General features: G+C 35.1%; 1 protein-coding gene across 18 annotated transcripts in view; it reads right to left on the minus strand.

Annotated features, from left to right (window-relative positions):
* Window positions 1-14,119, minus strand: part of RUNDC3B (RUN domain containing 3B) — a 294,945-nt gene that overhangs the window by 19,264 nt on the left and 261,562 nt on the right. For 11 of the 18 annotated variants that reach the window (XR_014815984.1, XR_014815983.1, XM_084977269.1 and 8 more), the window contains 2 exons: window positions 11,896-12,042; window positions 3,688-3,800 (listed from right to left, as the gene is read on the minus strand). Coding sequence is in view for 13 of the 18 variants with exons in the window: in XM_084977269.1 (XP_084833395.1) it covers window positions 3,688-3,800; window positions 11,896-12,042 (260 nt within the window). In the remaining 5 variants the exon portion in view is untranslated. Of the gene's footprint in view, window positions 1-3,687; window positions 3,801-11,895; window positions 12,043-14,119 lie in introns of those variants that run through there. The other 7 variants (XR_014815985.1, XR_014815986.1, XM_021102523.2 and 4 more) reach the window with 1 other exon arrangement.

Genomic DNA, 14,119 nt, shown 5'->3' on the forward strand with positions numbered 1-14,119 from the left:
AGGGTATATTATTTTTGTTATTCTTACCAGTTAAGTTATTCTTTTTATTATGCTATATAAAATATTTAATGGTAAAAAAAAAATCACACTGCAGGAGTTCCCTGGTGGCCTAGCTGGTTAAGGATCTGGCATTTTCACTGTTGTGGGGCTAGTTATCTGAGGCCAGGAAACTTCTACATGCTGCAGGTGCAGCCAATAAATATGTAAATAAATTTAAAAAATAGGAAAATTATTGGCCAATATCTTTGATGAATATAGATGCAAAAATTCGTAACAACATTCTAGCAAATTGAATCTAACAACACATTAAAAAACATCACATACCATGATCAAGTGGGATTCATCCCAAGTTCCCAAGGATGGTTCAAAGTATGCAAATCAATCAATGTAATACACTAAATCAAAAGCAGAAAAGTAAAAAATCACACACTCTCTCAATAGACGCAGAAAAAGCATCCAACAAAAGTTAACATATCCATTCATGATAAAAATGCTTTCCAAAGTGAATATAGAGGGAACATATCTCAACATAATCAAAGTCATTTATGACAAACCCACAGCCAGTATAATAATGGAGAAAAGCTGAAAGTCATCCTCCTAAAATCTGGAACAAGATAAAGATGTCCACTCTTGCCATTTCTATACAACACTGTATTGGAAGTCCTAGCCACAGCAATCATACAAGAAAAATAAATAAAAGGTATCCAAATTGGAAGATGTAAATTGTTACTCTATGCAGATGGCATGATACTATATATAGAAAACCCTAAGGACTCCACAGAAAACTACTCAATCAGATAAATGAATTTGGCAAAATAGCCAGATACAAGATTAACAGTCAGAAATTGATTGCATTTCTGTATACTAACAATGAAATATTGGAAAAGGAATGTAAAAAAAAAATAATGTTTTTAAAATTGCACCAAGAAAAGCTAAAATACCTAGAAATAAATCTGACCAAGGAGGTAAAAGATTTATATACTAAGAATTACAAAACCTTAATAAAGGAAATTAAAGAGGATTCAAAGAAATAGAAAGATATCCCACGCTCTTGGATTGGAAAAATTAATACCGCAAAAATGACCATACTACACAAAGCAATTTCCAGATTTAGCCATGACATTTTTCACAGAACTAGAAAAATCCAGAAATTTATATGGAACCAATAAAGACCCAGAAATGCCAAAATAATCCTGAGGGGGGAAAAAAAATCAAAGCAGTGGGCCTAACTGTCCCAGACTTCAGACAATATTACAAAGCTTCAGTAATCAAGACAATGTGGAACTGGAACAAAAACAGACAGACACACCAAAAGAACAGACTAGAGAGCCCAGAAATAAACCCAGACACCTTACAGTCAATTAATCTTTGACAAAGGAGGCAAGACTATATAATGAGAAAGTAAGAATCTCTTCAGTGAGTGGTTCTGGAAAAACTGGACAGCTGCATGTAAATAAATGTAAATCAAACTAGAACACACCCTCACACCATGCACAAGAGTAAACTCAAAATGGCTTAAAGACTCTTAAGACATGTCACCATAAAACTCCTAGAAGAAAATACAGGCAAAATGTTCTCTGACATCAATTATACAAATCCTTTCTTAGGTCAGTCTCCCAAGACAACAGAAATAAGAACAAAAATAAACAAATGGCAGAATTCCCATCATGGTGCAGCAGAAATGAATCTGACTAGGAACCATGAATTTGCAGGTTCGATCCCCAGCCTTGATCAGCAGGTTAAGGATCCAGCGTTGGTGTGAGCTGTGGTGTAGGTCATAGACACTGCTGGGAGCTGGTGTTGCTGTGGCTGTGGCATAGGCCAGAGGCTACAGTTCTGATTAGACCCCAAGCCTGGGAACCTCCATAAGATGTGGGTGCGGCCCTAAAAAGACAAAAAGACAAAAAAAAAAAAAAAAAAAAAGCAACTAATTAAACTAACAAGCTTTTGCCCAGCAAAGTAAACCATAAAAAAACACAAAAACCTGAAAAGACAACCTAACAAGGGCTTACTCTCTACAACATACAAACAACTCATACAAAAAGAAAAAAACAAACAATAAAATCAAAAACTTAGAAGACCTAAATAGACATTTTTCCAAAGAAGACATACAGATGGCCAACAGGCACATGAAAAGATGGTCAGCAACACTAATTATTAAAGAAATGCAAATCAAAACTACAATGAGGTGCCACTTCATACTGGTCAGAATGGCCATCATTAATAAGTCTACAAATAACAAATGCTGAGGAGGGTATAGAGAAAAGGGAACACTCCTACACTGCTGGTGGGAATGTAAACTGGTACAGCCACCATGCAAAACAATGTGGCGGTTCCTCAGAAAACTAAAAATAGAATTACCATATAATCTAGGGATCCCACTCATGGTAACATATCCAAACAAAACTATAATTCAAAAAAGATACATACACACCTATGTTCACTGCAGCACTATTCACAACAGTCAAGACATGGAAACAACCTAAATGTTCACTGACAAAGGGATGGATAAGAAGATGTGGTACATATATACAATGAAATACTACTTGGCCATAAAAACAAATGAAATGATGCTATTTGTAGCAACATGGATGGACCTAGAGATTATCACAGTTAATGAATTAACTCAGAAAGACTGATACTATATGATATCATTTATATGTTGAATCTAAAATATGGCACAAATGAACCTATCTATAAAACAGAAACAGACTCACAGACATAGAGAAAAGACCTGTGGTTGCCAAAGGGAAGAAGGGGAGGGAGAGGGATGAACTGGGAGTTTGGGGTTAGTTGATGCAAATTATTACATTTAGAAAGGAAAAACAATAAGATCCCATTGTACAGCACAGGGAACTATATCTAATCCCCTGAGATGGACCATGATGGAAAATATTAAAAAGAATGTGTGTGTGTATAATTGAGTCACTCTGCTGTACAGCATAAATTGGCAAAACTGTAAATCAACTAAACTTTAATTTTTAAAAAAATGTGAGAAGCAGATCATACAAACACCACCTGTCCAATTCAAAGCGCTAGAGTGCACAGATCTAGCCTATACTGGTGGGTAGAAAAAAACTTCGAGCCAACTATGCTAATGAAGCTTAAAAATGAATAGGTTGAGTCTCGGAAACTGAAATATGATCATATAATTGAAGGTAGCCTGAAACATCACAAAACTGGACCAAGATGTTGCTCAGGAAGATGCAACCTAATGGAAAGAGGGGTCCTTAGAATATAGCTGAAAGCAGTAACAGGAAAAAAGAAAACTTTGATGTTTATTCTCCAAGTGATTGAAGAATGAGGAAGTGATCAGTTGGATCAAAAGCTGCTGAGAAGTTTAATAGGATAAAAGTAGGGGACAACATCAGCAGTATGGCAGTGGCTGATCCCTTGATAAGTCATTTTAGCAAGTGGTAGAGACACAAAAGCCAAATTGGAGTGGGTGAAAAAAAAAAAGCACAGTAAGTGAGGAAATAAAGGTAACAATTACAGAATATCTTTCAAGCAGGTTAACTATAAACATGTAAGAAGAAAACAAGAACAGACAATTTTTAATCATAATGGCAGCTTAATTCCTAGCATGCTTCACAGAAATTTCACTATTTTTCTTTAGCAATTCTCTGCAACCAATGTATATATAATGGAGGAAAACTTGAAAAGTAATTTTCAAGATTTTTTTTTTACCTTCACTTAATGTGTCTTGTTTTCCATCTCCTTCCTGTGACTGTCCTGGATCTAGTGAGGACTGAGAAAGGCTAACTTCAGCTGATAACTGGTCAAGACTTTGACAACTTTTTCTGTAAAACAAGAGTGAAATACCACTTTAATTTCTTCTCACAAAAAAAGAATTCCTAGAGATATTCTTTAATGCTTTTCTTCAATGTACTGAATTTCTGGTTAATTTTTCCTCAATTTCCCCCCCAAAGTTGGTCTTTATCTTGGTGGCAGTAGGATCTCTATTATACTTTTCCCTCCACCCTCTTTAGAGGTCTGTTTAATCCACTAAAAAAAGAAAAAGAGAAACTGTGTGTCAAACAAATTTGGTTCCTTACATCTACTTTTGATGATCAAATTAGTTAAGAAATAGGGATTCTGGTCATTATCAATTATCAAAGGTGTGGAAAATCTTCTATCACTCAATGCAGAAATAAAACTGACATAACTTAGTGATGATCTAGTGTTTCCTAAGCACAACACCTTGCTAATGTTATAGATTGTTATTATATAACAATAATAACAAATAATTGTTATCAATTCCTATAACTTAGATGCTTAGAAAATGTTGGGTAGTGAAATACCTGTTTTTGCTAATACATCATCAAGATAATTAACCTCCTTCTAGGACCTATTTTTAAGTGTGAACACATTTTCTATTAAACAAATTCACTAGAAATAAATTAGAATAGAGGAAAAATTCAGTTATAAATGAAAAGTTAGTGAATGTTTATATTTAAATGTTAATATATTTGTATAAATGTTTAAACCTCGCTCATATTTGTTTTGTCAGAATAAAGCTAACTCGAGAGATATAGGAGTTCCTGCCATGGCTCAGTGGTTAATAAACCCGACTAGTATCCATGAGGAAGTGGGTTCAATCCCTCGCCTCGTTCAGTGGGTTAAACATCCGGCATTGCTGTGAGCTGTGGTATAGGTCACAGATGTGGCTTGGATACAGCATGGCTGTGGCTATGGTGTAGCCCGGCAGCTACAGCTCTGACTTGACTCTCAGCCTGGGAACCTCCGTATGCCTCAGAGGCAACCCTAAATAAACAAAAGGACAAAAAAAAAAAAAAAAAAAAAAAAAAAAAGGAAAAGAAAAGAAAAAAAAGAAAAAGAAAAAAAAAGAGATATATACAGCTTTGGTGTTGACATTTCGAGTACATGAACAAAACTCATTATTATTTCTAAATATAAATAATCCAGAAAAAGGAGTATGTTGTTCAGGTTCAACATCTATTTCCCAAAGTAGCCAAACCCTACTACTAGAAATGTTATATAGTCTATGATAATGTTATAGGAAAACATATATAATTTAAACGATTTCTTACATAGCTATTCTCTATTCACATACTTGAGTAGACTTATAAATTTATCAACAGTGTGTATAAGAAGTATGAGAAGGATATATACAATAGGTATCTATTTGTTTTTTCCTCTTAGAAATGAGGTAGAAGAATGAGGTGATGGAGTAACTTTCCCAGAATATAATGCAAGCAGCATTCTCACTTTATAACATAATGCCTTTTCAAATGTTCTAAGTATAAAAGTTCTTAATTATAATTTTAAGTAGCAGGAAAATCTATTGTAGGCTACTTCTCAAAATTTTAATAGATAACACATATGTAAGCTATACAACAAGTAACCAAAAATGATACCCAATGTTTATATAGCACTCACCAATAAATGCTAGGCACTGTTCTACATATATTATATATGTTAACTTATTTAATCCTCAAAACTATCCTAATAGGTTGGAATTACTATTATACATAGTTTATGGCAGGGGATACTGGGCACAAAAAGATTAGATTTGAACATGGTAGTAAGGCTCTAATTCTATCCCCTTAACTACTACACTATCTCCCCTCCATTGTAAGAAGAAAAGATCTCGCTTCTAATTTATTAGAAATCTTTCTTAAAGAACAGTTTTATTCGCTAAGGTAAACTATGAAAACTATACTGCATTTAATCAAATCACTGAAACTTTCATTTGATTTCCATTAAAATCTTGTTTCTTTAGCTAAGGCAGAAAGCAGGAACATAGGATTTTTTTGTGTGTGCTTTTTTTTTAGGTCCGCACTTGGCCCTATGGCATATCGAAGTTCTCAGGCCCTATAGGGGTCAGGAACAGAGAAATTTAATAAAGCAAGTTATAAATAAGTTTCTTTTCCAAATTATTTTTCTCTGCCTAATAGGTAGAAGGCTTGCTTTTTAAAAATTATTTATTTATTTACTTTTTATTTCCTGGCCATACCTCTGACATATGGAAGTTCTGGGGCCAGGTGTTGAATCCAAGCTGCTGCTGCGGCAACACTGGATCTTTAACCCATTATGCCAGGCACTGAACCTGTGCCTCAGCAGCAACCCAAGCCACTGCAGAGACAAGACCAGACCCTAACCCACTGCACCTCAGCAGGAACTCACAGAAGGCTTGCTTTTTAAAATGAATGGCTTAAGATGAGTTTCTAACACTGATATTTCACTTTAGGAAGCTTGTTAATTAATATCATTAAATTTAAAAATTATTCATAGAAATATTTACAAACAGCAAAATACCCAGAAGCATAAAAGACTTAGAATTCATTTGACTTTTGTGAATAAGGACTGGAGCTTGATAGCACAAATTTACACTCTCAAGGACTGTCACCCACCAACAAAGAAAAGCCTATGAAAGCATCCTATGATAATGGCAACACAAAATGAGCTTTCTGTGTGACCTACTGAAGTTCTTTTCAGAATATCATACTTCTACATCCAATGTGATCTGGAGACCATTGTGCCCCTTAATGAACAATCCTAAGTTTATAGGCTTTATTTACTTAACTAAATATCAATGAATATAAAAATAGGGGAATTCCCTTGTGGTGCAGTCAGTTAAGGTTCTGGCATTGTCACTGCAGCAGCTTGGGTCACTGCTGTGGCATGGGTTCAATCCCTGGCCAGGGAACTTTCACATGCTGTGAGCATAGCCAAAAAAAAGAAGGAACTTGGTAGACAATGATGTTCTGAAGCAGTAATAAACATTACAAGCCAAAATTAAGTCCTCATTCATAAGATGTTAGGAATGGTACCATACAGTATCTTCCTTGCATGAAAGTGACTACTTCCCACCATCTGGGAGGAATCTAGTTCAGCTGCTTTCAGTAATGACAAAGAATGGCTTTGTTTTCCACATTCTTACCTGATTTCCAATGCACCCGGCAGCTCCAACTGACAAACATTTTATTGTCATGGAGTAAACTGTCTATGGGAGTTCTCCTTTTAAAAGGTCATCACGAAGTCCTATCTTAGAATTCTAGACTCATTGAAATCACACTGTAAGATTTAAGTATCACACACCAGACACATCAAACCAAATTAAATGTCTATTCCTATTTCTCAGACTACAATTTTTTAAACGGCAAGAGCTGAATCAAAATGAATACCCAAAATGGAAAGAGTCATGCATTATGACTATATAAAAGATTACAGTTTAATCTATCATTACATTATTAAATATCATTTAAATTAAATTTGTAGGAATTCTCATATGTTGTGAGCTTTGGGGGCATAACAAAAAGCCACTGAATTCAGTGTCTTACTATTTAAACATTTTAGAACTACTCAAATACAAACTTCTACACATAAAACTGGGTAACAAATAAAGGCAAAATTAAAAGAAAATTGAGCAACAGGCCTGAATTCAATTATTACAAAATTTTTCTACAACTTACACTTTCTATCAGTGCAGACACAATTATATAAATAATCCACATTATTTATTTGCCATTAGATGTACTGAGGTCCATAATAATTCACATTATCTGGCATTCACTGGGCAAGAGAGAGTGTGATGCACAGAAGGAGACATTATCCACATGTGGAAAATAAAATAAATATATGCTCACTGTACACACAGAGGCACACGGAAACAGATACACCAATCTTTCTATTCTTGGTTTGAGTTTCATAGAAGTATGTTTAAGGAGCAAAATAAGCATTTGGTATAGCAGAAAATCTATAAACTCTTGCTTTTCTTTTTTTGTTTAGGGCTGCATATGAGGCATATGGAAGTTCCCAGGCTAGGGGTCAAGTTGGAACTGCAGCTGCTGGCCTACACCACAGCCATAGCCACACCAGATCCGAGCCACATCTGTGACCTATACTGCAGCTCACAGCAACACCAGATCCTTAACCCACTGAGCAGGGCCAGGGATCAAACCCGTATCCTCATGACTGCTAGTTGGGTTCATTACCACTGAGCCACAACAAGAATTCCTATAAACTCTTAATTTACTAAAATTAATAGAAAGACTCAAGGGAGCTTGAAAGGGGATATATGTGACTCAGGTCAATGTAAAACTTATAATCTGTTCTTCCAGCCTCAGTGCTTTAGGAGTCCTACTCTAAAAAGAGTGCAAGGACACATATGGGAAGGAATACCTCTAATATACCTGAAGTAATTATATCTAATGCATCAGAAGTCATTAAGAATTAGCCTAAACAGTAGATCATGAGGGGCATATAAAAACTCATAATTCTTAATAATTTTGTAAATAACAGCCAAATTGGGAAACAGTGATAAATTCAGAAGAATAGAAAAGCCTAAGTAGAAAATATAGATATGGTGACAATAAATCTGTTTTGGGGGAATGGGAATGAGTGAGTTAGCAATAATCTAACAAAGTCATATAACAGATAATCTAAGAAGATTATAGAACAAATATCTAACAAGCTCATGTGACCCAGAATTTGCATATAAAGATATACATTAAAACAGAACTTACTGAGGAAGTTCCTGCGTGGTGCAGCAGGTTAAGGATCCAGCGTTGCTGCAACTACAGCACAGGTTGCAACTGTGGTGCGGATTTGATCACTGGCCCAGGAACTTCACATGCCCCAAGTATAGCCAAACAAACAAACAAACCCAACAACCACAAAACAAAAACAGAACTTAACAGAAATAAAAAAGAATCAATTGCTCTATATGTATGTTAGGGAGTGTGCTCTCTCTATATATTTATTGTAGAGCTTCTACAGAGAGCTTTAAAAAATTTTTAATATTCCTAAATTTGAAATAAAAGAAGAGATATAATAAAATGAAGCATAACTAAACATTTGGCATAAATAATCAAGAAATGAACTGGAAATATTTTTAAAATTTTATAAACAGTATAGTAAGTGGAAATAAATTTAAGAGCTATTGTGAAAGGGGTCCTTCCATGACCAGATGACTATAGCCAGGTTATCCAATGGCTCTTTTTAAGAAGTGTCACCAAATCCATGAAATCCATTAAATCAATCAGCAAACTCTGTTTCTTCTCAAAGCCAATCACATGAATAAATTTTCAAAGCCCCCAGAGACTTAACTATAGACGTCCCATCCTATACCCTTAGCAGAAAATTATAATCACTCATTATGGATCAGTTTCTTTCTTCATGTTATCAAGAGAGCTAATGTTCCTTATTAAGAGGTTTTGGTTTTCCCTGCTTCCTCCATAAATGTTTGTTGGACTTATTTAAGATACTGATCAAATGAAAAGGAATCAGTGATTGAGTCAGTTCAAAAGCTTTGGCTTATATCATAAATTTGAGGAGAGCAAAAAATGAATCCTGATGAAAAGATACAATTTGTTTCAAACATGACTTACACAGAGCCACCCTTCTGAAAGTGAAAATCTCTATTTTTACATGAAAATTTTGGTATTATTTATTTTGAACAACTGTGGATTTGCATTTTAATTTTATATAAGGTTTTATAAGCTAAGAAAACAGAGCTTGGGATGTTGGGTGAGTGAATATTCTCTAAACATGAAAGATACGAAGTTATATGAGTGTATAAACAAAAAAGATTATGTAAACTATAAATAAATAAAGATTTACCATGAAGTGATTAGGTGCCAGGCGATTTATTACATCTTACAACTCAGTTTAAATAGGCATTACCCCCAGTTTTACATGCGCACAAACAAAAGGTAAGAAGAAGTGGTGCTCAGTGTTACACAGCAAGGAAGCAGGGATATCAGTACTACCCCTGAGCTACACACTTTTTGTTCTGGGATATCAGTTTCTCAATTGGACCATAGAAAAAGCAATACCAGTATCTGAGGTCAGGCTAGATTAAAGGATGATGCCAGGAAGGAAAGTGTCCCTCTTCTTAATAGAGTAACTAAGTCAAGATATATAAAATCTGCATCCATGCTAAACAGACAAACAGGCAGTTTCACTGCATTCTTTTCTGAGACTGTAATTTCTTTTGTTGCTACTATAATACTTTATAAAAACCAGTCACTATTACTACATGCCAATGTAAACTAAAAATCAGTATTCCACTTAGATGTCCTCATTCATTCCTCAATAGGCAGGCAGTGGTACCTACATGGCTTTTGGTTAAAATATTTTTTCCCTCCCCCCCATCTAAAGTGACAGTATAGATATTGCAATAAAAAGGCACAGTTATTAGTCTTTCAACTTGCCAGGACATAATATTATAATATTTTTGCAGGAATATTTCATACCAAATATCGCTATAAATTCAGGTTTTCAATTATAAATTAGAAATACAAATAAACTAATATTCTTCCATTCATTAAATATGTCACAAAAAGATAAAATTATATACTAGCATAATAACATATATTCCAGTTATTTATAACTTTCATAAAGGTAAAGAGGAACTAGATTTGAATCCATGAAAGACTGAGTTAACATCTTGAATCATACTAAGTGTGGTGTAGTAGATGCTGAAGAAATGCTATACTGATTTATTCCATAAATAATCAGCTCATTTCCCCCTACTTATCTCTAACAGTCGTGAAACAAAAACATTAACGCCTATAGCATTTTTTTAACAGTAAAAGGTAAAATTTATTTCGACTTCTACCTTTAACAAATGAAAAAAAATCAGAGTAAAGCAGGTGAAAATTATGCCTGTGCTGAACATTCCTTATAGATGTCTAGATACTAATTACCTAGTGAAAGCTGCCCTAAGAAGGACAGAAAGAAGTGTGAGGCTCTACCAGTGAAATTTAGAACAAGGGCGTTAAAAGCAGACAAAAAACAAAAAGAAAGAAAGGAGGAAAGAGAGAAGAGAGGAAAGAAGAGAGGGAGAGGAAGTAGGGAAAAGGGAAGAAAGAGAAGGAAAGGAAGAGAGAGAGAGAGAGAGAACAGTAAAGGATGGAGGAAGCAGGGAAAATAATCAAAAAACTAGCTGAAGACTGGGAGGAAAATACATTGAAAAAAATTACCAAGATGGGAAAGTGGCTAAAAGCTAAAAGAAGGTAATACAATTTAAAAGTTCCAAAATGGAGATTAACTAAAGAAAAAGTGTCTAAGATTTTGCAGCTCTCTCAACATTAGGAAACTATGACTAAATGAAACAGTCCTGAATACTGGGACAAAGAATAAGAAAAGGACCTTGCAGCCTATAGGTAGAAAGATTATATCTTCACTATCCCTCCAAAATTAGATTTAATGAAAATGAAAACAAGTATATTTCAGACCCACCAAAAACAAGTACATTTCTATGCTTTCACAAGATGGAATTTTGCATTTTCTAACAAGCATGAAAATTAGTCCAAAGTCCAATACAAACACCAAAGCTAGAATTCAAAAACAGATGGCTCGGAGTTCCCGTCATGGCTCAGTGGTTAACGAATCTGACTAGCAACCATGAGAATGCAGGTTTGATCCCTGGCCTTACTCAGGATCCAGCGTAGCCTTGAGCTGTGGTGTTGGTTGCAGACATGGCTCGGATCCCGAGTTGCTGTGGCTGTGGTGTAGGCCAGACACTGTAGCTCCAATTGGACCCCTAGCCTGGGAACCTCCACATGCCGTGGGTGGGGCCCTAAAAAGCAAAAAAAAAAAAAAAAAAAAAAAACAACAACAACAACAAAAAAAAGATGGCTCATTAAATATAAGCCTACAGACTTAACTGAAGGACTGGCTCAATATTAACTGGAGGAGAAATAGGTGTCTGGCATAATATCACATAAAGATTTCTCAATTGTTTTTAACTTCTTCAGGGTGCCTTGGCTTCAACACATTACCACATTCACTGCCTTCATCTAACCTTACCAAGCCAAAATAGTTTTAAGTCCTACTTTTACTCTAAGCTAATAATAATAATAATAATAATATGTTTTGGTACAACTAAGTTTGTAATTAGTTGGGAAAAAAAAGTATTACACTTACTCATACCACTGTTTATTGTGTTTTCGGTAAAGCAACGTATCCAAGGCAACAGCATTGACATCCAGAGCTCCTGGGGAAGGCCACTGGTTGGTGAGGTGGGTAGTTAACTCTTGTCTTGATCTTAAATCATTATTCTTTAGCACAGTCCTGTGAATATTAAAATGGTGAGTGCTTTTGTCTTCACTGTTCTGCAATGGCAGAGGAACCTAATGGTATCAATTTAGGCCCCCAAATTCACCTTTTAAAGTGGTATGTTAACAAACTGTGAACAGAACTACAGGAAGTTGGGGTGATAACTGCTTCATCTCTTGTAGTATGTTTTTATTCTTCCTTTACTGGGTATAGCAAATCACTACTAGTGAAATTCAAACTTCCTAGCTTTCCCCAGAGATACTGCTAAAGGACTTAGGTGCTCAAGCTGTATTTTACATCTTAACTAAGAAACAATGGTGATATCTTAGAGGTACCGGTGATCAGATCTCAGTAAAGATGTGAAAGAAAAGATTCCATGTGTATGATTCTCTATTTCAAAATTCAACATCTACTAAAGCTATTTAACTCAGCAAACAAAAACAATTAAAATGAATAAAAATAAAATACAGAAAGATATAAAATTAAAAAAATCCATGAGATTCCTATAATTGTTTTTAGTAGAAATGACTGCTAATACACCTTTATGGAAATAATTACATTAATGACATGGACTGAACAATATAATGACATGGACTGAAATATTTCAAGTACAGAATGAAGCCATTATAACAACTCCTAGTTTACTTTTCATTTTGGTAGAGCTGTTACTATCAATAACAACTTACAAAAGAACTAGCTTTCTGCCAAGATTTCAGCTTCACAAACCAACTGACCACTGTCACAAGTTAACTCAACATTTAAACCGGTAGTTTATTTAGAAGCATAATTGTTTGCAAAGTTCTTATTCTACCTCTAAAAAGCCTTAAAATACCACCTAAGCAACCTGAATTCTTAAATAGGAGTCCATGACTTTAGCGTTCTGACTTTCAGAGACCACAGTCCTATTTTGGATGGCAGAGAGTCAGTGGTGTGCTAGCCAGATAATCCTGCATTAGACAATAGCACCCTGCACAACATCTCTGGCTATTAACCATGATTCTGATGGAATAATCCCACTTATACATCTCTAGCAAGCTACATATATTTATGATTTTATAGGATATCTGTGGGTATTTAAAAATATTTGCTCCACTGTGTCCATCAAGAAACATTTTCTGATGTAAATACTAGAGCCTCTTTCAGAATGGACTACTAGAGGTGAAGGAAGGAGAAGTCAGAGAGAATGTGTCCCATTAAGATATTCCTTTAGGCCAGGTCCAAAGATTTCATTTCACTAGAAAAGGAATGAAAGGAATTCCCTGGTGGCTCAGTGGGTTAAGGATCTGGTGTTGTCACTGCTGTAGCTTGGGTCACTATTGTGGCAAGGGTTTGCTCCCTCGCCCTGGAGCTTCTGCATACCATTATTTGGGGGTTTCTTACTAGATTTTTCTTTTACATATTTCCTCTGTAGGGTCTCCAGTGAATGTCACTGGAGAACTCAATTCCAATGTCATAACTGGCCTACAGGAAATATTCAGAGCAGAATATAAGAAAGGCAAATGTGCATCTGAGGAAACCACCTGGATAGAACTCAGTTAAAAATAAGTAATGGAACATTCTCCAATTTAGAATGTATTTTTTTCTGGAAAATGAAAACTTTTACACCATATAAAAAGGAACTGAAGTTTCACTAAAGTTTTTACACACAGTTTGTCCATGGAGGATTTTTGCCCTGTGATGAATTAAGGTACTGTCTTCAGGTCTTTGTGCTTAGAAGGCCTAATATTGTTTTCTATGGGGAGCTGCCTGGTCTTATGAAACCGGAGATAAGAGAATTCAACCTACGAAATAGGCCTAGTTTTAATTCATGCATCTGTTTTACACCATTTTTGAAGAATATGGACTCAGTATATCCCAGCCCAGTTAGTATGAAAAGGAAAGCTTTGTGGAGGATCCTATGTAAGGAAGGCCCTTTCTATCACCACTCTAGTACACTAGGGCCCAGACAAGTGAATTAAATTAGGTTGAAAATCATCCCTGAATTTTGTATCTTGGCTAGAGTCCATTTAGAGTAATAAATAAACAAAGCCATTTATTCACTCTAGCATTGAAGTCCTGACCAAAATGTAGCAAAAAGACAATTTTTTTTTGG

This window comes from Sus scrofa, chromosome 9, assembly GCF_054392235.1.
Source record: "Sus scrofa isolate SSC_HxYL_T2T_F1_AM1 chromosome 9, Sscrofa_HxYL_maternal_Yorkshire_Landrace_v2.0, whole genome shotgun sequence".
In the NCBI taxonomy this organism is placed as follows: domain Eukaryota; kingdom Metazoa; phylum Chordata; class Mammalia; order Artiodactyla; family Suidae; genus Sus; species Sus scrofa.